Below are 27,099 nucleotides of genomic sequence, written 5' to 3'. Positions count from 1 at the left end.
CTTGTGTCTGGAGCAGGAAGGTGTGGGATCTCAGAGCGCCTGACTCCTGGCCGTTGCTAGCTCCTGGGAGGACTGGAAGCCTGGAAGTGGAGAGAGACCCTGGCCAGGGCCTGCGTTCACCTCTCTGGCTGCCCTCCAGGGTTATCGTGAGAATAAAATTAATTAGGACACTTGGTAGCTGTGAGGCCCCAGACAGCAAAAGGGCCCAGCCTGTGGCTGGGGTGGGGCCTCCCACACCCTCCCATGCAATCAAGTGAGTGTGTAGTATGCTCACGTGCGTGTGGGTGTGTATGTGTGGCCACCTCCTGGGTAACCCCAAGGCCTTGCCCAGCCCTGTAGGGGCCTCTGGCATCTCTTTCATCTTCAGCCCCACCCCACGGGAGGCCAGTGAAGCCCCAACCCAGCTCCATCACTCATCTGCAGCTCCCTTGGCCTGCGCTGGACAACTCTGGTGGTTTCCCTGCCCATCACACACCCTGGCTCTTGTCTGTCTTCAAGTAGGTCACACTGTCCTTTTCTCCAACATCCCTGAGACCCAGGCTGTGCCAGCCTCTTGGTTGCTGGTCCTCAGTTGCCCTGCACCTCTGAGTCCCCAGATTTCTGGGGCTCCCAGCTCCTCAGGAGCGTGTGGTGTGGCACTCCTCTCCCCCAATGTTTCCCTCCCCTTCATTCTGAATCTTCAGGGGCACACAGCACCCTCTGAAGTCCCCATCCCTGGAATGCCCTGGGCGGGGAAGGGTGGTCCTGCCCTCTGGGTGGGGCTGCGCTGTTCTGACGCCTGAGCCTGTGGATGCATAAGTGTACCTGTGTGTGCACGTGTGTATGTGTTTCCGGTGCACACACAGGCACCTACCCATGTTCCTGTGAGGGTAGGATAGTGTTATCATCTTCTCTGGGTTTCTGGGGATGGTTTGCGGCTCTCACTGTGGGTTTCTGGCTCCCTAGTAGTGAGCAGGGCTCTGAGACCAGATGAGGAGAGCCCTTTCCTCCCCAGCAGCTCAGCCCCGGACTTGCTTTACCTCATCTGGCTGACAAGGGAAGGGGAGGAGACCGAGGTCTTCACAGATCGGCCTCTGTCCCGGTGATGCTCTGGTAGGTGTCCATGTAGTGACCCATTCCGGGGCCTTGGACCTGATGGGAGACCCAGCCCCCGGGGCTAGCCGCCACGTTCTAACCTGGGCTGAGGTGCCCTGAGAATAGAGTACCCACACCTGCCAGTCAGAGACCTTGACCTGGCCAGAGAGGAGCAAAGGGGGGACCCCAAGGAAGCTTTCAGCTGGGTGGGGGGCCAGCCATGGAACCCCGGCACCTAGGTCCGTGGAGTCTGCCAGGAGTCAGGGCCATGACTGAGATGGCTGGTTGGGTACCCCTGGGCCAGGGTACTTCACCCAGGCAGCTCACCTTTGGGAGTGGGGGTACTCCAGGAAGGCGGTACCACAGGAAGGAGGTCCGTGCCTGGGAGGCAGTGACGCGGTCCCCACCAAACTGCCCTTGTGGTTGGCTGGGTGACTCAAGACCTGCCAGTGGGCCTAGACATGCTGGGGCAGGTCCCAGACACTCCCCTCCCACTCACAGTTCTAGCAGGCCTGCTGGGGGCCCAGCTCCCCACTCTGTGTCCGTCTGCAGGATGGCTGCCAGCCTGCAGGCTGGAAGGGCTCACTGCAGGCCACTCCCTGAACTCTGTTCTTCTGGGGCAACCAGATGGCTGGGCAGCATCCTGCTTCTGGGGACACATGTGTTGGTGCCAGGAGACAGGAACCCATATGTGGCATCTCAAGGCCTTACCACTGCTTGCTGTGTAGGTAGCAAGGGTACCAGCCTGTGTTTCAGATGGGGAAACAAGACCTAGGCCCCAGCAACCTGTATTCCAACCCAGGCCCCTGGCATTGATTCCTGCCCTGGACCTGGACACAGAGCCAGGGTCGTAGCAGTCGGCCTGGGCAGGTCTTGTTCACCCTCTCCTAAGCTGACCCTGGCCTCTTGGTGCTCAGATTGTTTTTGGCTGAGAGGCCCCTGGGCATGAGCAGGCTCCTGGTGCCTGGGGCAGAGAGGCTGTGTGTAGAGGGAGTAGGGATTGATTCAACCCACCAGGCTACCCTGAGCCCTGCTCACTCCTGCGAGGCTGGCATAAGGCGCCTCAGTGCCTGCACTTGGCACCTCTGTGGCAGGAGTGAGGAGGGGGGCAGCCCTGGGTGAAGCCATGGCCTTCCAGGGACCACCCCCAGGGCTCATCCTCAGCGCTTGAATCAGGGCAATCTTTCTGCTGCTGGGACTGCAGGAGCTGTATCTGGCAGGTCCTGCCCCAAAGACCACTCCCAGTATCTGGATGAGGGGACTCTTCCTCTTTCTAAACCGCACCCCCCAGCACAGAATGGCTCCAGTGCCCCCCAGCCTGTGGCCTGTGTTGAGTGCCTGTTTGGGGCTGGCTGAGGCTGCAGCTGCTAGAAGTGCAAGGTTGTCATAAGGCTGCAGGGAGGCGCAGCTCTGCTCACCTTGTTCAGCTGCCTGTAGAGCAGTACCCCGGACTGGTTGAGCCCTCTGCCTGCCCAGGTGTAGCTGGGCCCTACAGGATGGAAGGCGTCAGGGAGGATGGAAGATGGGCCATCTGGGTAGGCCTCCACGGGGGTCATCCATGACTCAGTGTCTCACCCCACGAACCCCGGCACGGAAAGGAGTGATTCACTCCCTTTCCATGGAAGAAGCTCAGATCTACACCCAGGACACCCTGCTGACCCTCGGAAGGACAGCCTCCAGCTCCCAGACAGGCGGGCTCTTCCCAGGCGTCTGAGCGTCCTGATGAGACAAACACAGGCCAGAAGTTCTGGCCGAAGATGACCCCAGGCAACTGGGGCTCACCGCCCCCCACCTTGAACTGCTGGCCTTGCAGACTTGGGATCAGCCAAGAATGACGCTCGCTTGCTGCCCCCGCTACAGTGGCTGCGGCTGGCTGTGACATTTAAGAGCCTATCAGGGAAAACACCGACCTTGAGAAGGAATGTGGGAAATGTCTTCAGGCAGAGCAGCCACCCCCCACCTGGGGCCCAGGAATGTGGGCTCCTGGCCACCTGGGGCCCCCAAGGGTGGCGTGACGTGTGGCACTGTTGGTAGGCCCCACAAGGTCACCTGGTGAGACTCCTGCCTTGTGAGCCATGAATAGGAACTGCTGGAGCTGCCCTGTGTGCCATGGCAGCACTGGCTACATCCTCTCTTGCCTGGGGAGGGCACTAGTCCTGCCTCCCAGGGTCTCCTCAAGCCCCAGGACTCAGGGACAGCTGTAGCTGACTGCAGACTGCCTGGATCCTGAGCAGGGACAGCTCCCAGCATGCTACAGGTGTGGGGACTGTGGCAGGTGTGTGTGTGTGTTTGTGTGTGTGTGTGTGTGTGTGTGTTGATGCAGGTGTGCTGATTCTGGGCTCTGGGGCATGTGCTTTGCTCATAAGCCCTCCAGACCTCACTTTCCAGAGGCTAGCATCTTCTCTTCCTCCCAGGAGGGAAATTAAGGGGCTCCCCCCAACTTGTGAGGGATTCTGCTGTGAACCCAGAATTTCCCCAGGTGCCTTCTGGGGGAACGCTCAGGAATGGGTGCTACAGGCATTGTGTGGAGAAATGGCCAGCTCCTAGAGAACAGACGTTCTGTGCCAGGTGCTGGCATCCATACCGCTAAACTGCCAGCCTGGATGGAAATGGAGTCGTCCGGACTCTGCTGCCCTCTTGTGGCCACACTTGGGCATAACTGCTGTCGTCCGGGGCCCTGATCACCTGCTGCTAGTTAGACTATCTTGGAAGTGTTCCAGAAGGGCTGGGACTGGGTAGAAGTCACCTCTCACTATAGCATCACTGAGGCTAGGGTTCCGGCTTCGCAAATCCAGGTGGGAGGATCCTGGAGGAAGAGTACTTCAGGCCAAAAAGTGAGGTCTTGCCGCCAGGGAGAGAATCCTGGATAGTTGTGCAGCTGATCAATCAGTCAAGGCCAGACAGGACAATGTGAAAACTGAGAGGGTGTTTATTTCCTGGGCAGGTGCACAGCGGCCACAGGCACTGCCCTCCCCATCTTGGGGACCTGGATCCTTTCCCAAGAAATTCCCTCTGCTGGGTAGTGGCCATGGGGAGAGTGGGATGTGAACAGAAACCATACACAACAATCCGGAGCCTTACAAAAATAAAGTGGCAGGCATCCTCCTCCACACGGGCACACATGTACAAAATAAATAGACATATAAAAGAGAGGCCACGCCCCTGCTTGGCCCTGCCCCTCAGCCTGAGCAGGCAGAGGCCACGTGGTATGGAGATGCCCAGAAGAACCCCAGCTGCAGAGAGGGTCAGTGTGGGCCCTCCCCTCCCCAACCAAGGTTGGCGGGGAAGATGTGGGCAAGGGACAAGGGAACAAATAAATAAATACACAGAACCCAGTGTGCTCCCAGAGACCTTGGAGGCCTCAGGGCTTAGGCTGAGGCCGCAGCCCCTGGGGACTGCTTCCCTGAAAATGGCAGATCCAGTGACGGGCAGACAGGTGGGTAGGGAAACGCAAAGACAGGCCATGCTCACTGGCTCCCCAGGGAGCCAGCCTCTCACCAGTCCTGGAAGAGGTGGGCTGGGGGCCTGAGCTTTCCTCCTCCCTGTAGCCCTCCAGACCCTGGGCACCCCTCACTTGGCTGGGAGATGTCTTCGTGAGAAGGTAACTCACGATGCAGTCCCAGGGTCCCCACCGGCTCCAACCAGGGCCCCTTTGGGGCCAGGAGAAGATGTGAGACAGAAGCAGGTACAGAGGAGGGGCTGGGGCTGCTGGGAGACAGAGGCCAAACTAGACACACAAAGAAGTCGCAGGCACTGGGGATTCCCCTGTGGCCAGCACGGGCCAGGCAGGCAGCACGGAGGGGTTGGGCAAGGCCCTCAGCTGGGCAGCAGCACGTGCTCCAGGAGGTAGGTGATGGAGTCCCAGTGCTTCCAGAGCAGGAAGAGGGTGAGGACCAGGAGGGCGGTGCTGGTGGTGCGCAGGCGCGTCTTCATGAGCGGCGTGATGAAGTTGGCGATGGTCGACACGAACACCAGCAGCACGGCCATGAGCGCCAGGATCACGTTGATGAACTTGCCCAGCAGCGCCCGTGCGTTGGCGTTCTCCACACCCTCCAGCTGTACCACCTGCTGCTGCTGCTGCTGCAGCTCCAGCTTGGTGACGCGGGTCAGACAGGACTCCACGGCCTCCTGCAGGGGCGGGTGCAGGGGAGCTCAGAGTGGGCGGGGCCAGCAGGTGGTGACCCATAGGGTGCTTCCTCCTCCCCCAGGGCCAGGGTCCTTGATGACACGTGCTCTCTCTCTCTCTCCCCACCCCCGCCTTTTCCTTAACAAGCTGGAGCCCCCCAAAATGCCAGTCATTCATCTACAGGCTGCCCTCAAAGAGGTGGGCTGCCTTTGCATAGTGCTAAACCCTGGCCCTGCCTCCTTCCTGCCCCCACCCAACGTGGACCTAAGCAGCCCGTGCCGTCCACTGGGTGTGATGCCAACCCCCACAGACCTGGATGTCCCGCGCCCTCTCGTAGGACTGGTAGGCCACCTTCTCCTCCATGCTGGCCAGTTCCTGCTTCAGGTTAGTCATCTCGTTCTGGTGGAGCTCAGTCAGGTCATTCAGCTGCTCCTCCAGCCGCTCGTACCTGGTGTAGGGGAGGGGCGGGCAGGCTGAAGCTGTGCCAGCTGGGCTGCTGGGCCTCCCCAGGACCGGCTCATTCACTCTCTTGACTGTGACACCGCCCATGTCCACTAGAAGCCACTGTTCACAGCGTACTTCTCACAGGCAGGTCCTGTGCTGAGCAAGTGACCCACAGCTGCCCCGCGCTGCTCAGCACCACCGCGCAAGATGAGGATGCTTTGTGCCCATTTTACAGCTGGGAATACACAGCAAGTAAGGGGACTGCCCAGGGTCACACACAGTGTGGGAAAGAAGGTGTTAGAGATGGACTGGCTCAACTCTGGGCTCAGATGCTGCCTGGAGGGCCAGGCCTGGGGAGCAGCAGACGCAAGCCCTTCACAAAAGATAACTGTGGGGCTTGCTCAGTAGCCTAGTGGCTAAAGTCTTCGCCTTGCCGCACTGGATCCCATATGGTCACTGGTTTTGAACCTGGTGGCCCAACTTCCCATCCAGCTCCCTGCTTGTGGCCTGAGAAAGCAGTCAAGGACGATCAAAGCCTTGGGACCCTGCACCCGCCTGGGAGACCTGGAAGAGGCTCCTGGCATTAGATTGGCTCAGCTCCAGCCTGTTGCAGCCACTTGGGGAGTGAATCAATGCATGGAAGCTTTTCCTCTCTGTCTCTCCTCCTCTCTGTATATCTGACTTTTTAAAAAAATTAATCTTAAAAATAAAAAGTGACTGTGATGAGGGGAGCATTGGCTGGGAGGCAGTATCTTGTAAACCCACCTTACCTATGTGGCATTTCCAAAGGTTTGTGGCCAGACAAAAAAGCTTAAGATTGAGGCCAATATTGTGGCATAGCAAGTTAAGCCTCCACCTACAATGCCAGCATCCCATATGGGCACCAGTTCGAGTCCTGGCTACTCCACTTCCCATCCAGCTCCCTGCTTACGGCCTGGAAAAACAGTGAAAGACGGTCCAAGGCCTTGGGACCTGCACCTATTTGGGAGGTCCAGAAGAAGCCCCTGGCTTCTGGCTTCCGACTGGCCCAGCTCTGGTCGTTACAGTCACCTGGGGAGTAAGCCAACATATGGAAGATCTCTCTGTTTCTCCTTCTATCTCTGTACATCTGCCTTTCTAATAACAATAATCTTTTTAAAAAACAAGTTAAAGATTGGGCCCAGGGCCCGGCAGCGTGGCCTAGCGGCTACAGTCCTCACTTTGAACGCGCCGGGATCCTATATGGGCGCCGGTTCTAATCCTGGCAGCTCCACTTCCCATCCAGCTCCCTGCCTGTGACCTGGGAAAGCAGTCGAGGATGGCCCAAAGCTTGGGAAAGCAGTCGAGGACGGCCCAAAGCTTGGGAAAGCAGTTCAGGACGGCCCAAATCTTTAGGACCCTGCAACCGCGTGGGAGACCTGGAGGAGGTTCCTGGTTCCCGGCTTCGGATCGGCGTAGCACCGGCCGTTGCAGTCACTTGGGGAGTGAATCATTGGACGAAAGATCTTCCTATCTGTCCCTCTTCCTCTCTGTATATCTGACTTTATATTAAATAAATAAATAAATAAATCTTTAGGAAAAAAAGAAAAGATTGGGCCCAGCACGTTAGCGTAGCGGTTAAGGTCCTCACCTCGAATGCACCAGGATCCCATATGGGTGCCAGTTCTAATCCCGGCAGCCCCATTTCCTATCCAGCTCACTGCCTGTGACCTGGGAAAGCAGTTGAGGATGGCCCAAAAGCTTTGGGACCCTGCACCCGCATGGGAGACCCGGAGGAGACTCCTGGCTTCGGATTGGCTCAGCTCCAAGCATTGCGGCTGCTTGGGGAGTGAACCATCAGACGGAAGATCTTCCTCTCTGTCTCTCCTCCTCTCTGTATATCTGACTTTCCAATATAGATAGATAAATAAATAAATAAACAAGTTAAAGATGGACTGATTGATTTGAAAGAAACAGTGACAGAGGGAAGGAGAAAGAGAGAATCTTCCATCCATGGGTTTACTCCTCAAACAGCCACAATGGGCAGGGCTGGGCCAAGCCAAAGGCAGCACCCTGGCACTCCTGGTCTTCCATGTGTCTGGCAGAGGCGCAAGTGCTTGGGCCACCATCCTCTGCCTTCCAGGAGCATTAGCAGGAGCCGGATTAGCAGCAAGGACTGAGAACAGCATGCCCACTGACTTGGCGCATTTCTTCTTGCACAATACACATTTCCCATGAACATTCTGAAGACCCTTTGTATGTGTGGGTTTCAAATTTTAAAATTATTTTTATTATTATTTTTTATTTTTTAAAAAGATTTATTTATTTTTATTGGGAAGTCATATATACAGAGGAGAGACAGAGAGGAAGATCTTCCGTCCACTGAGTCACTCCCTGAGTGTCCGCAACGGCCAGAGCTGAACCAATCCCAAGCAAGAAACCAGGAGCTTCCTCTGGGTCTCCCACATGGGGTGCAGGGTCCCAAGGCTTTAGACTGTCCTCAACTGCTTTCCCAGGCCATAAGCAGGGAGCTGGATGGAAAGTGGGGCTGCCGGGATTAGAACCAGCGCCCATATGGGATCCTGGCGAATGCAAGGTGAGGACTGTTAGCCACTAGGCTACCATGCTGGGTCCTCAAATATTTTATTTTCAACCAAAAACAAACTCTAAACTCTATTTTCAACAAGCTTTTTGAAATACCCTGGTAAATAAGGAAAAGTTTATACAATCTCTACTTTCCAAATGTTAAGAATTGCCAACTCAGGAGATACCCCCCAGATCTGGCGACCAACCTCCAGGTGGCAGGTGACAGTAAATCATATGAGCTGGAAGCTGTGTGAGGCAGGGGAGCAGAACCTCTTACCCGGGGTTTCCACAGGCTGCCTTAGCTCACCAGGCTGCAGACGGACACACACTGACTCTCCCCCATGACAAGGATGATGCCCGCTGCACCAGCGTGAACAGGTGCACAGGTGTGAACCAGTTTGCTGTCAGTGCCACTCCAGGACAGAGCCGGGGTCTGAACCCCAGTGGCCTGGTGTTCTCCCTGCCTCCCTTTCCTCAATGCAACAGCAGCAAGTGGTCAGAGCATCCTGAGACAACTTTGCCCAGTAAGGACAAGGGCACCTCCCACACACTCCTCCCATTACCTGCACAGCCCCGAGCCTGAAACCTGTGCCTAACTGGCACCCACCTGTAGCGTTCCTCCTGCAGGCACTGGGTCATGTAGGTGTAGTCCCTCTGCAGCTGGGTCTTCAGGTCCTCCATGGAGTCCTCCAGGTGCGACTGGCCCTCCTTGATCTCTCGCAGTTCCTCTAGCACAGCGTCCAGGTTGCCAGGGGCTCCGTAGAGCACGTTGGACTTGGGGCTTCCCAGAGCACCCACTGGCCCCACCCCGGAATTGCTGCCAGCTCCAGCTGAGCTGGCGCTGGCGCTGGAGCACTCGTCGTCGCTGCCATACTTGGGGCTGGACACGAGCGTGGCACTGCCACTCAGCGCCCGGGCCGCCTCCTCGGGGGGCCCGTCCTCCAGCGGGTCCTTCAGGTGGGCGATGTTGTCGGCGCTGCCGAATTTGTTGCGGATGAGGCTGGCGAACTCCCGCGGCTTGGACACCACGGCGCTGTGCGTGGCCTGCGAGAGGCCGGAGAGGCTGCCCTTGACGCCCTCCACCACGCCGCCGCCGAAGCCGCTGATGCCAGCGCGCACGTTGGCGCCCACGTCCTTCAGCCCCTGCTGCATGTCCCGTAGCACATCCTTGGGCTGCCGTGAGGGCCCGTTCTGCTCGATCTCCCGCAGGCGCCGGCGGTAGTGCTCCAGCTTCTTGTGCAGCTGCGCGATGGTCTGGGCTGATTTCTGGTTCTTCTTCTCGAACACCTGCTTGATGCGTGACGCCTGCTGCCGGTCGGCGTTGTTGGCCAGCTTCAGGTACTCGGCCACATTGTCGTCCCGCGCCTCCTGCTCAATCTTGATCTGCTCCGTGATCTTCAGGATCTTCTGGTGCAGGTGCTCGATGGCGGCCTTGGTCCGCTGGGGGTCCGGCGCCCCCTCCGGCACGTCCAGGCAGATGGGGCCATCAGAGTCCCCATGGCTGGAGCCGGTAGGGAGGTTCAGGGTGGTCGCATCTCCCTTGTCAACCTGAGGCAGGAAAAGACAGAGGGAGACTGGGATAAGTTGTGGGCTACTGAAGGCCTCCCCGCCCCGGGGTTCTCCGGGTGATATTTCAGGAATGAGACAAACAGGCTCTCTGGACTTGGCTCTACTTCTCCAACCACCCTCCACCCTGCTGCTGCCCGGATGCCCGCATTCTGGGCCCCCACCTCCCTATCTTGTCAACACAGCCCAGAGCAGGCGATCAGCCAGCCTCCTGGCCCTTCCGTTACCTTCCAGCTGCCTGGAATGCTCAGCAGCCTCTTCCGCTTCATGACATCTCCCAGGGCTGGGAGACAAATACCCAACCACCCGCTGGTCCACCCATCTGCTGGCTAGGTCCCTGGAGACTGTGGTCACTGCCCAGTGGAAGCAGGGGCTGGTTTGGGATCTGGGGCAAGGACAAAGGTCCAAGCAGGAAAATGACAGCCCCCTCAGCACCCCCTAAGCACATCAGGGGTGGCACAAAACTTGGGGTGATGAAGGAAGAGGAGAAACAGAGAGGAGGGGGCAGGAAGAGAAAGGAAGCAAAGGCCACGGATGATAGGAAAGCCCGGGAGGGCCAGGGCTATTGAGCTGGGCTGGCCGGGGGGCCCAGCTCTCCTAGGGCACGGTCGCCCTGCCTGTTGCAAGGTCTGCCTACAGCCCAGCGCCCGATGTCTTATCACCATGCAACACTGGAAACCACAGGAAGTGGCTCAACTTCATGTATTTTTACACATAGTACACCCTGGACAGGGCTGGGTCAGCCTCTCAGGAGGGCAAGGGTGGGCCGAGGGGTCTGCAGGGGAAGAGCTGAAGCACAAAGACAGCAGCCCAGCAGAAGCGGAAATGGCCTGTGCCAATTCCAGGCAGGAATCACTGGGTCTGATTTTTGCCAAGGTGCATGGTGCCTGGAACACAGCTGCACGTGAAGATCTGTCGAGCCGGGGGACAGGGGAGGGGGCTTCTCTGTGCCTTTCAGGTCATGGTGCCCCTATGGACAAGGCTAAGATCTCCACAGTCTCTCCTGAAGTTAGGACGCCCCCCCAACACTTGCTATGAGTCTCCCCGGATACTCTCAGGGCCCCAGGGCTCTGCTCCATACAATTTCTGATTTTTCTGCCCAAAGTCTCAACTCCACCGTCTCTCTTGAATAACCACCCCCATGAGTGTGATGTAATGTCTTACCCTTCCCCCTCCCCCACTAAGTCCCTCTCAGCTGGTCCTCCGCCAGGATGGCCAAGAGCCCCTTCTCAGTTTTTCTGACCCTCAGGCTGGGTGCCCGTTTTTTGAGCAGTTCTACAAGATGCCACCTAGAAAGAAATCAACACGGTGCAAGGCTTATAGAAGGTGCTCACTGAATGCTCAGTCTGAATGAAGGCAGCACCATGCCCCCTCCATGCCCCTTGGGAAGAAAACGACTATGGTCAGGTTGACCTCAATTCACTTATGAGATTACACCAGCAGGATTATACAACATGGGCAGAGCTACACGCATTGAAGTCAGTGCACAATATGCAGCCTTTCACAGTAAGAGCAGGACCAGCTCCCTCAGAAGGCTTCTGCCCTGTGCAGGGACACCAGATCCTGTCTTCCTCATCACTGTACCTGCTGCTCTCTGCACAGGGGGAGCGTCTGTCTTCCCCACCGCGCCCTTTCCCACCCCGCCCCAGGAACAGCGGCAGGAAGGAAGAGAAATGGGTATGTGACTGGCTAGGAGGAGCATGTGTTGGCTGGGCGCGCTCTCTGGCTGCCTGGCCCTCTCCTCCCTCCACCCAGCACGGCCTGGTTCACAAACGGCCAAGCAGAGGTGCAGGGAGCCTGAAGTCCCAGGAACAAGAGGAGAGCCTCTCCAGAGGTCTGAGAGTGGCATGGAAAGCTGTGGGGCTGATCTCCTGCTCCCCCTGCCCCTTCTTCTCTTCCTCCTGGAAGACCCCCACCACATTCTCCCCACCCAGAGACAGCCCAGCTGTGGTGGGAAGACGACATCTTCTCCCTGTGCCTCTGGACCCTTCCATTACTGCCCTAAATACCTTGGCAAAAAGACAACATCGTTCCTACTACTGACCCAGCCCTTGGTGTTCGGTGTACATAAATTCACTACATCCCAGGAGCAATCCTAGAGGCTGGCATGCACAAGATAAAACCAAGGCCCACAGGCACTGAATAAAGGGCCCAAGACAATACAGCTAGCAACTCAAGACCTAGCCCTGGCATCCTTGCTGGCTCTAAAACCTGGGCCTGACCTCACTCACTGTGGAGTCAGGGTGGATGGGGCAGTTTGTTGGGCAGCGCTGCTGGCATTTCCAACAGCAGCTGGAGTGATGGGCTGCCACCTGTCTGCTGGCTTACCCCAGGCCCATCCTCCCTCCCAACACCACAGTGTAAATCCTCAGCAATGTGGCAACAGTGGTGGCAACATTTGACACCACCCAGGGTGTCACCGATCACCATGTGACATCTCTAACTTCCCCAACCGGGGCAAGGCCTTGATTCTGGTGGTCTCCATGGAGATGTCACCCACCCCACCCACGCTGACAAACCACATGCCCTCACTGGGGTGCAGAAGGTTATGAGAGATGGGGTGCATGTATAAGTGTGGGTGGGGGTGCCGGCTAAGAGCCAGCAAGCTCCTATGGGTGGTTTCTGCCCTCTGGTGGCTGAACCCAACATCCAGTGCTACATAAACCAACCCCCAGCAACCAGTGACTGGGACACATGGACTGGCTGAGGACCCTGGGCCAGGACTGAGTTCACCCCTGCTGGCATTTGGAGCTGCCCCTCTCTATGCCTCAGATTCTGCCTGTTGGGAAAGCAGGGGAGGGAGCCCAGCCCAGACCAAAACCCCTGTCCCGGAGGTTGGGCGCAGACTCCATGCTGACCTCACTTGAGTGTGCCCACATGGCACACAACCGACTCACCTCTGCTAGGGTGTGGAGGACAAGGACAAGGAGCACTTTATATGCACACAGGAAGATCCATCCCCTCATCCCCACCCTCTGGGCCTCCAGCACCAACTCCAACCCTGAGGGGAACTCAGATCCCCAGCCCCTCGGCCCCTGCCCCTGCCCACCAGGGCCTCCAACACCAACTCAGCCTTAAAGGGACTACCAGACCTCCCAGTCCTCACCCCGTGAGGTGAAGCTGTCCAGGTAACAACTGGAAATCGGCATCACTATTGGCTGTGAAGAAGAATGACAGTGGCAGGTGGAGAGGCCTGGGGTCCTGCTCTCCAGGGACCTTTTCTCCCCTTCCTCCCAGGAGGCCAACAATGCCTGGGACCGACAAGTCCAGCTCCAACCACAGAACAGCTCTGGGAAGGGCACTGTTGGTCCCACCTCCTTCCCCAGGCACAGGCACCCTGGAGAGATCGCACTTGAACTCAGGAAGGAAAGAGAAGGGGGAGGGGGATGAGACTGTTGTACAGAATGACACATCAGGACAGAACGAGGTGGGAGACAGATTTCTTGGTTAGCATTAAGGCAGGACATGGGGCCAGGGCAGCTCCACGGTCCCCACCTACGCCAGGCAATCAGGAACCCTCTGTCCATGCCCTCTCCTCAGGGACCCCACCATCCTGGGCCAGGGCCACAGGCCTTGTGCTGGCAGGACTGAGATCCAGGAAGGGCTGCCAAATGTTCTGGATGATACAGAGCTAGATGTTCTCTGACGCATGGAGGCCCCAGCATTCCCTGCCCCTCTTGCCACTCCAGGGAGATCTGCCTGCAATCAGCGAACCCCTGGGGTGCCCCTCCATCCAAGAATCACCTCCCCTCCCTCCCTCCAGCAGCTGAAATGAAGCCAGATTAGGCATTTGTCCAGAGCCTAATTGTTGCTGGACCAGGGTACCCCACCCTGCCTCCCATGACCCTCCTCGCAGACCCAAGCTTGGGGTCCTCATAGGAACCTAGTGCTGGATACAGGATGACTGTCCTTGCTTCCCGTGGCACACCAGCCTGGATCCCAGAGGTCCAAGGAGCACTTGGGGTACGCTTTCAGGATGCAAGAGGCCAGCAATGTACATGGTGACACGCAATTCCAGGATCCCTCCCTTGCAGCGCAGACTCCTTAGGCTTTCTGCAGGATGGGCTGGGGACATCTGACTCCTGCAGGGATCTCATATGTCATACCTGTGATCCCTGCCCAGATTCACAAAGAACCCCTGCTAAACCCAACAGGCAGGCAGCTGACAAGGAAGGTGCCTTTCAGTTCCAGCTCAGCCCTGGACAGCTTTAAGGTCCTTCTCAGGCATGAAGGATCAAGAGGAGGAAAAGAAGGTACCGATGCTTGCCCTTAGGAAGGTGGGACAGATGCCCCTGACCTTCCCACGCTCTGGGCCATGCAGGCCACTCCCCCTGACAGCAGGGCCTGGATTTCCGGGGCTAGGGCTGGGGATGACAGAGCCCAGCAGGTGACCATGGCCCAGGCAGTCACTGTGACCTGCTGATTATGGGCTATTGCAGCCGCTCAGGCCAGCTCTGAGTGTGTCATCACATCTGACCTGGGCCCTCCAGGCAGGCTGGGAACCTCAGGGGTTCAGCTGCAGTGGGCAAGGAAGGATATGCACTTTGGCTTGGGCACCTGGGACAAAAGTGGGGAGAGGCCCTGGCTGCCACTGTGTATTCAAGGGGCAGGAGTGTCTGCCGGGGTTGTTGAGGAATCTCCTGCCACTTCGGGGAGCACGGCGTGCCGGCTGGATGGCCCCTTACTTGTCCTTCACGCCAGCCCTCAGCCAGCCCAGGGCAGCACAGCCAGCAGCCGTCACTCTGGCAGGATCCGCTTCCTCTGAGGGTCACTCACTTCCTGGGGCTACAGGGGTTCCTCTCGCCTCACCCTTGGCTCCTGGCTCCTTTTGTTGGGCCACTCTCCCTCCTGGTCAGTACCACCGCCTGCCGTCCCTTCCCTGGTTCCCTGCCTGCTGAGAACAAAGCCCCTTTGTCCACTCAGATGTCCTGCCCTTTCCTGTCTGCACCCACAGACCTCGGGAGCCCCAGTGCTGCCCTCTCCCCTGGACTTTGCCCACTGTGTTATGCTCTGTCCTGGATGCTTCCTTGGACCACCTGGGGTCAGAAATTACTGACCTGCTCTGGTCACTGTTTCTCCAAGGACAGAAAGAGTCTGAGAAACCCCACTGACCTCTATCCACTGCCCCCACCCAGTCTACATGCCATGCGACCACTGCTTCCAGGGGTGGGGGAAGCTTGTGCCAGGGTTCACTTGCCTTCCTGCACAAGGAACCCAAGCGGCCCTCCAGGCGCTTGTCACCCTTGTCACCATAACAGGAGAAGGAGGGTCCCAGAGCGTGAGCGCAGCCACCCCCCAACACACAGCAGTAGCACCTTTCTCCATCCCACACTCCCTCCCCACTGCCAGGGAAGCCTCTCTCCTCCCACCCACAAAAGTCCTCACCTGCGTGGGCACTGTCTCTCGAGGCCACGCCTGGGATAAACTGCTAGGGGCTCGAAGGCGCCATGCTTGGTCCAAGGGCTGGGCCAGGCCTCCAGGGTCGCAGTCCCTGGGCAGCACTGGGCTTGCTGCGGGCAGCCGGGGTCTGCGAGCAGGTGTGCCGGAGCCTCCAGGCTCTGGAGCCGCCATCTCCAGTCTGCAGTCCAGCTGGGGATTAGGGCGGATTGTCTGGGAGATTTCCCCTCCCCCGAGACCCAGGGGCTGTCCCTTCCCATCTGGCAGGAGGGGGCGGGGGGCCTCACTGAGCAGGAGAGGCCCGCTCCAATGAAGTGCACCTCATCCCATCCTAAGCTCTGGTATGTCTGGGAGCTCAGTGTGGTGAGAGGACCAGGTGTGACAGGTGTCAGTTGATTAGCACCTGCACTGCTCACCCATGCGCCTGGGTGCTCTGCTCCATCCCTCCCATTGCACGTGCCCAGAAAAGCCTCCCACAAGCCACGCGCAGAAGAAGCAAGGTCTCATAGATCCCTTGCTGCAGCTCAGACAGGAAGTAGGCCTCCCTGACCTTGAAGGCCAAAGCTGCTGCAGCCTGGAGGCTCCCTGGAAGATCCATAATAAGGTCAGCTGCACCCAGAGTGCTCCTTCTCTCCCTGCTGCCCTGGCCACCCACCATCCAGCACCATCACTTCTGAGGCAGCCGCTCCTGCTGCATACACCCTGCCTGTGAAGGCTTGTAGAGCAGCCAGCCTCCCTGGAGTCTTCCTCTTCCCAGAGACCCTGGCTCTGAAATCCAGTCTCTGGCCACTTTCCACCAGCTTAACATCCCACCCCCACCACCATCCAGATCAAACCACCCTGAGAAAACACTCACTTGCTCCTTGGACTTCATCCCGACAGTCCCAGTTAGAAATCCTGTGGGTGGCCAGCAGAGGGGGCCAGAGGTCCACAGCTGAAGACTATAAGCAGTGATGCCTGGCAGGGCAGCCTGTGGTGACCCGGCAGGTCTGCTGGGACTCTCCAGCGGTAGCTCTCCAAGGAGAGCAGAATCACTGTTCATAGAAGACGTAGATTCTAGGCCCACTTAAGCCTGGAGAGAGACTCAGGGCTTAAATACTAAGGGTAGCCACGCATCACGCATCATGCATCACGCAGGGGCGGCCCCAGGATCAAGAAGGTGCAAGGAGATAAGGAGGATGTCACTCTATCTCTGGGGACCAGTGCCAGGGCTTGCAGCCCCAATCGCCTAGGCCAGGAGTTGCCACGCCCTGGGCTCCTGATGTACACACACAGCCCTGGTGGCTGATGACTTGTGGTTTGGGAGAATGGGTACCTGGCCAGAGCACACTGCACAGGCCCATTTCTGGAGCCACTCTACTCAATCTTATTTTGTCCTTTGGCATCGACACACTCTTCTTGCAGAATGGCTACTTGTAAACAGTCGCAGCATCCTGTGACCACCAGGAAGCAGAGATTCTGCTCTTGTATTTACCCAGGCCTGGCTTTATGAAATAGCAGGGAATATGAAATAGCCACTGCCTGCTTACACTGCCAGCACCCCTTATGGACAACAGTTCAAGTCCCGGCTCTTCCTCTTGTGGTTAAGCTCCCTACTAATGCACTTGAGAAAACAGCAGAAGATGCCCAAGTGCTTGGGCCCCTGCCACCCATGTGGGAGAACCCAGATAAAGCCCCTGGATCTGGGCTTTGGCACAGCCCAGCCCTGGCTGTTGTGGTCATTTGGGGAGTGAACCAGGGGATGGAAGATCTCTCTTTAGCTCCTGTTCTCTGTCACTTTCAAATAAACAGATAAATCTTATAAATCTTATATATGAAGGGTAGATTTACAGAGAGAGGGAAAGACAGAAAGATCTTCCATTCTTCCATCCATTGGTTCAGCTGCAACGGCCTGAGCTGAGCCAATCCAAAACCAGGATCCAGGAGTCTCCTCTGGGTCTCCCACGTGGATGTCGGATCCCAAGGCTTTGGGCCATTCTCCACAGCCTTCCCAGCCCAAAAGAAGGGAGCTGGATGGGAAATGGAGCAACTGGGACATGAACCAGTGCCCATATGAGATCCCAGCAAATGCAGGGGAGAGGATTAGCTGATTGAGTCAGGTCCAATCAAATAACTTTAAAATAATTTAATAAATAGATAAAAAGCCTAATCTTAGCATGGCACTTGGTACTGCAGATGACTGGGCCTTAGCACCATCAGCCATGATCATAGGCTGTCCACTCCCTGCAGCTCCATCCCGGGTAGCAATGCACACATCCGGCCTTCTCACCTCAGCACATCCACCACCAACCTAAGATCCTGAATTTGTTTATTTTTTTTTAAAGATTTATTTATTTTCATAGCAAAGTCAGATATACAGAGAGGAGAAAAGACAGAGGGGAAGTTCTTCCGTCCGACGATTCACTCCCCAAGTGACTGCAATGGCCAGGGCTGCGCCTGTCCAAAGCCAGGAGCCAGGAACCTCCTCCAGGTCTCCCACACGGGTGCAGGGTCCCAAGGCTCCAGGCTATCCTCCACTGCTTTCCCAGACCACAAGCATGGAGCTGGATGGGAAGTGGGGCTGTTGGGACTAGAACCGGCGCCCACATGGGATTCCAGTGCCTCCAAGGCAAGGACTTCTAGCCACTAGGCCACCACGCTGGGCCCAACAGGCTCATTTTTGAGTTGATCATTTGTGTGGCCCACAAATGTTATAAATGTTATTATTATCCAAAGCAGAGCCAGCATTGTGGCATAACAAGTGAAGATGCTGTCTGCAATGCTGGCATCCCAAATGGGCACCAGTTCAAGTCCTGCCTGCTCAAAGCCTTGGAACCCTACACCCACGTAAGAGACCTAGAAGAAGCTCCTGGCTTCCAGCTTCAGATTGGCTCAGCTTTGACTACTGCAGCTGCTTGGGGAGTGAACCAGTGGATGCAAGATCTTTCTGTATCTCCTTCTCTATGTATATCTGCCCTTCCAATAAAAATAATAAATCTTAGAAAAAAATGAATAAAAGGAAGGTGAGATGAGGAGAGGACAGTGGCAACAGGAGCCTGGAGGTGTGAACAGGCCCCAGACTCTACCTGGGGTTGGGCAGGCACAGAGGCAGGGGGCAGGGCCTCCCAAAGGCCACACGGCATCACTCACATGACCTGGAGCACTGATGCCCCAGACACGGGCATCTGGCACTCCAGGAGTGACTCAACCACCTGCAAGTAACACAGATGGGCAAAAGTTGAGGGGGGCCAGGCGGAAGCTGGAGGTTCCTGTGAGAAAGCAGGAATAGGCAGGCAGCAGGAATGAGTGTCTGGCAAGTGGGCAGGGATGGCCTGCTTCCTGCTCAGGTCTGCTCGCACCTCCCTGCCAGAGACACAGGGCTGCCTGCACCGGGAATGGGGGTGCACAGCCCGGAGCACTGGGGCATGCTGGGAGGGTAGACTCAGTGCTGAGTGCTTTCTGTAGGCCTCATGAAGGCCTCAGAGACAGTGCCCATAGCTGCAGTGGGAGGAGCTTGGAGAGTGGGGGTGCTGGGGAAGCCTCTGATGGCCTGGCAGGCTGGTCGGGATGCACTAGACCCAGCAGAGACTCCAGCCTGGCCCCTGCTAGCTGAGCAGCCTCTGTAGGCCAGCTGTGCCCCAGTGGAGTGTGAGCCCAGGAGAAGAGACCTTGTGGATGCAAGCAGTGTGTTGAGAGCTAGAGGATGTGCTGAACGAGCTGGCCGGGAGACTCCCTGGCAGCTGGGCCTGCTCTCTAACTGCACGTGGCACACAGGGTCACAGCGCCTCATTCTGCAGCAACTGAGCGACAGCCCCAAGGCTCCCTCATGTGTGTGCACACACAGCCATCTGCACTCCAGACAGTACCTGCAAGGCTTGGCCTGGGATGAGACAGCCGGCACAGCGGCTGTCACAGGAAGCGAGGTTGAGAGAGAGCAAGCAGTAGAAGCTGCCATGAGCACTAACACATCGAATTCCAAAGGACACCAATGAAGGGCACCCTCCCTCTGCGGAGCAAAGGTGCTGCCAGGTGAATGCCATCTCAGGGCACTCCCTGGTCACTCTGCCCACTCCTGTGTGGCCTGGTGAAGGCAGGGCAGCAAAGCACACCTGATCGGCATGGGAAAGCAGCGCAAGGTGGCCAAGTACTCCCATGAGGGAGACTAGGGAGGAGTTCCTGGTTCCTGAACTTGACCTGGCCTAGTCCCAGCCACTACAGCCATTGGAGGAGTGAATCAGTGGATAGAACATATCCTTCTCTTTTTCACTTTTCCACATAAATAAAAGGAAACTTAAAAAAAAAAAGGAGCCTCTTCTTAGGAACTAAAGTTGTCAAAAGAACCTAAGGAGGCAGGTAAATTTTTTCGTTTGTTTTTAAATAATCAGATTTATTTTTATTTGAAGGGCAGAGTTACAGACAGTGGGGTCGAGACAGAGATCCTCTTTCCAATGGTTCACTCGCCAATGGTCTCAGCGGCTGCAGTTGTGCCAGGCTGAAGGCAGAGCTGCTTCCAGGTTGCCCTCATGGCTGCAAGGACCCAAGCACTTAGGGTCATCCTTTGCTGACCACCTACTAGAGCATTGGTAAGCAGCTGGATTAGAAGAGGAGCAGCTGAGGTCGCAAGCAGCATCCATGTGGGATGCTGGCAGTGCAGGCGATGGTCTCACCCGCTATGCAACAGTGCCAACTCCAACTTCATGCTCTTCAGCATGACGCTGTGCAGCCAGAGTGGACGTGACTCCTCGGAGCTACAAGAGTCAATAAAGTGGACAGGAAAGGCTGGCATGGAGCTGCATCAGCCTGCAGCTGCCCTGGGCAGCAGGGAGGAGCTCTCTGTCCTGCCCGCTGCCCCTTTGCGATCCAAGGCCACATGCACTCCTTCAGCAAGCTCTATTTGGCCACAAACATGAACTCAGTGAGTACTGCAGGGTGCCACTGAATCTGGCTACCTGCAGGCATATGGAAACTGGTCTCAGGCAGGTTAAAAAAATGACAGAAGATTCCATGTCTTTATGGTCACTCTGCTCCCGGAAGGAGGGTCCACTGGGAACTGAGTCAGGAGAACATCACCCAGAGTGTTCTTTGGGCAACTTTGGGAAGGTAGAGTGCCCTCCACCCAGCCTTGTCTGTCAAGGATGACACAGAACGACTCCTTGCCAAGGGTAGACAGAACTCTGGGGCTTCTTCCTGTTGATGGATGGCTTGGGGTGCCCCGTGAGCTGATGGGCTTCTGCCCGAGTGTGCATGAACACAGAAGGAAGCTGGAGAGCTGGGATCACATGTCCTGGTGGCAAGTCTGTGCCACCATTGGGGCCCCTGGAGATGGTGGCCAGGCCTGGGGCCTAGGTCATGCTGAATCCGAAGGCAGCCTCTCTGGCAGTGAGGAAATCTTATATGATGGAGGTAACATTGCAGAAGGCTCGGCTTTCTGGGGCAGGGTTCACCTTTCTAGCCGCCCAGGGAGGGGTGGTGGTAGGAGCTCCCATTCAATAGATCACAGTGGCCCTGGCTCAGCCTTGGTAGGGTACACTAAATTATTGAACCAGCTGTGGGAGATTGGCCCAGCTCTGAGGTGCCAAGGGAGGGAGCTGCAGGGACAAAAGAAAGGGGGTCAGGGAGAATGAAGTTCTCATGCCTGGAAGAGGATCGAGTCAGTCTCTGGAGGACGTGGGAAATGGCTGGCCAGTAGCTCACAGCACCCCAACACTTTTCCCAGAGAGAAGGAAGGTAGAGAAGACCCTCTGGGTCCCCAGCCCAGAAAGCACGCAGTGAGGTGTGCATGTTTGTGTCTGATTCTGCATTCCAGCCCTCTGGTCTGCTGGAGCAAAGGGATCAGGTTCGTGATCCAGGATTTCCATGGCCTCGTGGCACCAGAAGGGACAGGGTCATGTTTCTCAGCTCAGGGATGTGGCAGATCCTGGGAGCTGGGGAGACCCGGGCCCACATTCCCCATGCTGGCTCCTCGCTGTCTGGGACCCACCGACTGTGGCTGCCCTTGCTGCTGATGGTCATCAGCTCTGGGGCCAGGGGGCGGGGAGAAGCTGACACCCGAACCCTGGGCACACAGTGCTCAGGGAGCACTGTAACGGGTATAGGGAGAAGGGTGGAGGCTGTCCACCTGAGTCTGGCTTGGCATCTCCTCAGACCCAGAGGGTTCCATAGTCTCCAAGGCCCATTTCCCACTAGGTTTTTGACTGTACTCAGCAACAAGGGAGTTAAGATGGGATGTTGAAGGGGGACTTGTTAAGGTGGAGGTTCTCTAACCTCACTCTTATCCCAGGGAATTTCCTACTCCCAGAAGCCAGAGTTTCTCTCTAGCAAGAAAGCTGGGGAGTTGTCAGTGGGAAAGAGAGATAAGGGCGAATGCCAGAGCTTTGGTAGCTGGCTTGGGCACCCAACTGAGTCTCAAGTCCGCTCTCCAAGTCAAGAGGAAGCTGAATTATGATCCTCCAAGTCAGAGTTCTAGGTCAGGGACACAGCCCTCACCTCTCTCCTGATGACTCAGGGTTCTGGCAAGGCAAGGGCTGTGCCTGAAGTTCAGGAATTGAAGCTAAAGGAACATGGGCTTGGGCCCATATGCACAACAGGATATCAGCACAACAGCATGCAGTGGGCCCAAGGCCCTGGTCAACAAGGGCTTCTCATCATCAAGATGGAGGCAGCGGTTCATGGCAAATCAGAAAGGCGCCTGGCCCCAGCTGGCAAGCAGCGGGCAACATGGGCCAGCTGAGCAAGGTCCCTCAGAGGCTGCTAGCCTGTGCCTGAGCAGCCTTCCTACGCAGGCACAATGAGGGATGGAGACGACAGCCACATGCCCAGCTCCCAGAGGGTGGGGCTGGGGGTAACCTAGTGGATCCTGGAGCAGAGCCCGTTGACCCACCAGGCTTCCCGGCTGCTCAGGGGACCAATCTGGAAACCTTTCTCAGCACAGCCAGCCCCACCCTACCCTAAGCCAGCAGACTCCCAGACATAAATAAACCAGGGCCCTTGGGTATCTGCCAAGATCTGTCTTCTTGGCGAGAGTCAGGGGCAAAGGGCGGCCCCTCGCTTGCCATCCTGCAGAGTAAACAGGGGTGCTTATTTACACCAGAGCAGAGCAGAAATCTTATGTGGCACAAATCTGGTGGGGAGTGTCCCCAGAGGTTTCCATCTGGGGCCTGGAGATAACACCTGTGTAGCACCTCCAGCCAGGACACCATCCCCTCCACCCTTCCGCTTCCAATGGTGAGACTCGGGCCTTCTCCCCAGCCCCTGCCTGTCCTTGGAGCCAGGAAGCCACAGGCTGGCTGTGGGTGGTCATGCTCCTGTCACCGGGCACCTCCACATGGCTTAAGGCCTTTAGCCACTTGGCACTACTCCCGTTGCTGCCAGCTACAGTAGACAGCAGGGCAAGGTAAGGGGTTAGCAGAGCTGGCACCCATAGGGGTACTCCTGCACCCTTAGGGTAAGGCTGGGGATGGAGTGGGCACAGCTGGGGAAGGGGTGGAAACCAGGACCAGAAAAAGTGATGCCCAACCAGATATGAAGAGACACAGGAAAGGGAATGCAAACCTCTGACTCTATGTTTTCTAGAAACTGCTGTTCAGTAAAAATAAAATACAATAAATAAATAAAGGCCAGGAGACTCCCTGCTTTCCAAGGAGCTCACAGCCAGACTCCATCGTCCCCCATGGCCCGCCCAAAAGGAAGGAACGCCGCCAGGGGTTCCTTCTCCAGCCTTCAGGGCCCCTGTTCCCCAGGGGACCCAGGTGTAATTGCTGATGCCCTAATGAGTCCCCCACTTTACAGATGTAAGCCAGGGAGGACAGTCACCTTTCGGGGCTGCACACATGGCAGAAGGCAGAAAGGTGGGGCCAGGATGCTGCAGCTTAGGCTTGTTGTTACAGAGAAGGACTCCAAGGACCAGCCTCAAAGGCCACCAACAGCCAAACCAGCACCCCCAACCAAGGCCAAGCTGCTCTTTCAGTCCCCTGGGCCTCTGCCCTCCTTGGGGCTCAAGGGACCCTACTCTCTGAGGGTGGCGGCTAGAACTCCAGGGAGCAGCTGGGGAACTTCAGCTGCCTCCAGGCACTGGCGTAAGTCAAGCCCTGCCTGGTGCTCTGGTCTGATAGCCAGCTGGTGCGTTCGAACAATGGCCAGGGTGTGGGGTGTGGGGCAGGCTTATGAATTAAAAATAGATGCTAGGAATCACCAGGGAGCCAGCAGCAAGGCTGTGGGCTGTGTTTACGAGAGAGAAAAGAATGTCTCCTATTGATGCTGGGCCCAGGGTGGGGCCAGCCGGCCTTTCACACCAACCAGTGGCCTCTGGGACCAGCAGTCAGCTGACAGGCGAGTTCTACCCATGGGACATGGACAACACACCTACAGTTCTTCAGAACTCCCTCTCCTAGGCCACACCCATCCCTAGAATGCAGGTGGTCCCCACGCCTACTAGTGATTTCAGGCCTGAGTCTTGGGGCCAGACTAGAAGCATGGGATCCGGTCCCCCTTCTGCTAAGACCCAGGTGGGTGCCCTTTTGGTTCCTCTGGGACCTCAGTCTATTCATCTGTAAAATGGACAGACAACTTCCCAGGTTTGATTTTAAATGTGAATCAGGCATTGTGTGGAGTAAAGCTGAAAAGTTTGGAAAACAACAACAACAAAACAACACAGTCCTGGGAATGGTCACTTGCCCCATTATCACTTCGGACCCAGGGAGTCATCCCCAAGCCAAGTCTGAAACCACAGGCAACAAGCAGGGACTCCTTCCTTTACTCAGGACATGTTGGGAATAGTGTGTGGTCCCAACATGAGCCACTTGAGGAACCACCAAGAGAGACAACCTAGCAGTCATGCCATCCGAGACCCCTGCAGGCTTAGTCAACAAATCCTGGAAGCCTGTCCGCTGCCCACCTCACTCTTTCCACCTGCTTCTGGGAGCCGAGATCTTCCTGGGAACCCAAGACCACTGGAGGTGACAAAGGTCACATGTCCCCTGCTAGGAAAGCAGCTGCAAAAGCAGAGACCCCTGCTTGATGGAGTTTTCCTAATTTGATTTCTAGCAGGCATTAGCCGACTCACCCTGGAGAAGTGGGCCTGGTCGCCGGTGCACGTAGCATAGTGCCTGCTCATCAAGGGCTCTACGGCCTAGCTCCTGCTGAGACCCCTCTGGAACCAGCTTCACAAAGCCACGCTTCCCTGAGAGCTGGCACATCCGGCTCTGCTCTCAGGACAGGTGCTCCCGGGCGACAGTCAGTGCCGTGGTTCTAAATACCCTCTGCGTGCTGACAACTCCCTGATGGACACCTCGGCTTGGATCTCTCCCCTGGACGCCAGACTCGCCCCTCTGACTGCTGACTTGGCATGCCGTGGGGACGCTTCCTTCCCACCCCAGCACAGCTCTGATTTCTACCACTCCACAGTCCTTGCCAAACATCTGCTCCATTTGCTGTCTTCCCTGCCTCTCCATTCATGGCCACCTGCCCTTCCCACGGCCAGGTCTGCGAGCCACCCTTGACGTGTCGCTTCCTGCCATGCCTGCAGAAACCTGTGTGGCTTGATCACTGGAGTACAATCAGCCCTTACACCAGCACCCCTGGCCCCACCATGCTACCCTGGCCCCACCATGTCACCTTAGCATACTCCTCATTCTGCTTCCCTGCCCACCCCCTGGCTCACAGTCTACTCCCCACCCAGCCACACACACCTTTGGAAAAGGAGTTGCTCATCTTGGGATTAAAAGTGCTTTCCTCAGCCCCCTGGGCTCCAAGGGCTCTGCAGCCAACTTCACCCTTCATGCCCAGCCCACCTGCCCAATTCTCTCACACCCTCCACCTTGTTCACTCTGTTCTGGTCACACAGTCTTTCTCATCTGTCCCTTGTAGATCCTAAGCAACATCTAACTTCCTTAAATGTTCTACCCTTGAGGACCTTTGCCACTTGCAGGTCCAGTTACCCGAAATGCACTTCCCCAACTACCCACATGGTTCATTCCCTTAGAAAAACCTCAGAGGCCTTTTCTGACCAACCTGCCTCAGTGGCATGTCTGTCCTCTACTCTGCCCCTTACCCTGCTGTTACCTTGTTTCTCAGTGCTCAGCACCACTCATTGTAGGATGGAGAGATTTACTCAGTGCTATTTCCTCCCACTGTGATGTAAGCCTCTAAGCACAGGGTCTTGGCTCACCTTTACTGTGGTCTCCCCAGGGCACAGGAGAGGGTCTGGCATACAGGAGCTGCTCAGCAACTGTTTGCTGAGTGAATGAGAAGCAGGGAGCTGCATGGCAACAATGCCCCCTGTGCTGCTGAAGAAGGGAGAGGGACAACTGGTGGCTTGATGGCCAGTAGGCAGTCACAGCTCGTCCTTTTTTCGTAGATATCCAGAACAGAGGCTGTCTGGACTACGGCTGTCACAGCCACTGGGCACCAGCAAGGACAACATGGCATGGTGCAAAAAGTACCAGGCGTGGTGCCAACAATCCCATGTTCTAGTCCCAGTTTTGTCACTGAAGATCTACGTGGCTGCAGGCAGGTCACAGCCTCCTCTCTTCAATTCTTTCCTAGCCCAAAAACTGGCATATCACCTCCTGGTTTGCCAGCCTCATGGGACTGTTCCAATGATTTGAGGGAGACACATCTGCAGAAGCAACCTCCTAAGCTGGCAAAATGCAGAGCCACAGCTGGTCTACGGTGCGGTGCCTGGCATCCAGCATGCACACACTGCTGGCTGAACAAAAGTAATTCCAAATAGCGAGACACGCAAGAACTCGAGAAGTAGTCTGTGGCGATGGGCAGATGGTTCTGGGCCGGTGCATGGGCTCTAGCCAACTTATGCTGAAGATGACATCATTTAAGAACCTGAGGGCGGGCCCGGCAGCGTGGCCTAGAGGCTAAAGTCCTCGCCTTGAACGCCCCGGGATCCCATATGGGCGCCGGTTCTAATCCCGGCAGCTCCACTTCCCATCCAGCTCCCTGCTTGTGGCCTGGGAAAGCACTCGAGGACGGCCCAAAGCCGGGATCCTGCACCTGCGTGGGAGACCTGGAAGAGGTTCCTGGTTCCCGGCTTCGGATTGGCGCACCGGCCCGTTGCGGCTCACTTGGGGAGTGAATCATCGGACGGAAGATCTTCCTCTCTGTCTTTCCTCCTCTCTGTATATCTGACTTTGTAATAAAATTAATAAATCTTAAAAAAAAAAAAAAAAAAAGAACCTGAGGGCTAGAATCCCATAGGCCTCACTAGGAAAATCTGAGCGGCCCATGAGGCCAGCTCACACACTTCTGCATGCATTTCACATTCCCCTTCCCCACCCTCCCAGGCCTAACTGCACTTCATGATCCTCCTCCTGTCCACTCAACCAGGTGTCTCCCCCTCTCCACAGCGAGTGCTACAAGGACAGCCACCGCCAACTGGGCTATTCCTCTAGCATGTAAGAAGCATCCAACACATATTCACTACATAAACAAGCAAATGGATGTATAGGTCCGCAAAATGTCAAACCAGCTCTTCTCCTTTCTAAGCAAGCCCTTGTGGTGGACGCTTTCCTTCTCTTCTTTGGTGAGCACTGTAATAAAAATGACACTACGCCAGACTCCATCCCAGGTGCTTCCCACACGTTAGCTCAATTCACCCTATACCTCTGCTGATAGGATTCCTCTTTTCCACTTGGTGAGACTCAGGCTCCCGGAGGTTAAGTGGCTAATCCAGCTACTAAGCGGCAGAACCAAGGTTGGCGCTAGTCTGTGCTCTTCACTACCACACATAACTGCCGCCCGAGAGCATGTTTAAGGAAAACAAACCTCAATTAATATCAGCCTGAGAAAAATGTCATTTGAAAACACACACCCCCACACAAACAAAAATAAACGTTTTGGAGGATCATCTCTTTGGCTTGGGCTTAGTCATCCTTCACCCAGGGCAGATGACTTTGCAAGTAGCAGGTGTTGGCACGCCCTAGGCAGCACCCCAGCCAATTCCCCAGCCTTGGCCTTGG

At 56.5% G+C, this 27,099-nt stretch overlaps 1 protein-coding gene across 6 annotated transcripts in view; it reads right to left on the bottom strand.

The window, feature by feature from the left end:
* Positions 1 to 3,985: 3,985 nt before the first annotated feature.
* Positions 3,986 to 27,099, bottom strand: part of TMCC2 (transmembrane and coiled-coil domain family 2) — a 36,510-nt gene continuing 13,396 nt past the window's right edge. For 2 of the 6 annotated variants that reach the window (XM_004578716.2, XM_058669075.1), the window contains exons 3-5: positions 8,796 to 9,736; positions 5,513 to 5,648; positions 3,986 to 5,202 (exon numbers count right to left, since the gene is read on the bottom strand). In XM_004578716.2, the coding sequence (XP_004578773.2) occupies positions 4,891 to 5,202; positions 5,513 to 5,648; positions 8,796 to 9,736 (1,389 nt within the window). In that variant the 3' untranslated portion in view covers positions 3,986 to 4,890. Of the gene's footprint in view, positions 5,203 to 5,512; positions 5,649 to 8,795; positions 9,737 to 9,981; positions 10,049 to 15,139; positions 15,344 to 16,007; positions 16,229 to 25,295; positions 25,414 to 27,099 lie in introns of those variants that run through there. The other 4 variants (XM_058669079.1, XM_058669077.1, XM_058669076.1 and 1 more) reach the window with 4 other exon arrangements.

Source organism: Ochotona princeps, chromosome 10 (genome assembly GCF_030435755.1).
Source record: "Ochotona princeps isolate mOchPri1 chromosome 10, mOchPri1.hap1, whole genome shotgun sequence".
NCBI classification, from domain to species: domain Eukaryota; kingdom Metazoa; phylum Chordata; class Mammalia; order Lagomorpha; family Ochotonidae; genus Ochotona; species Ochotona princeps.
The sequence above is the reverse complement of the archived record's forward strand: the minus strand, read 5'-3'. Positions and strand labels throughout refer to the sequence as shown.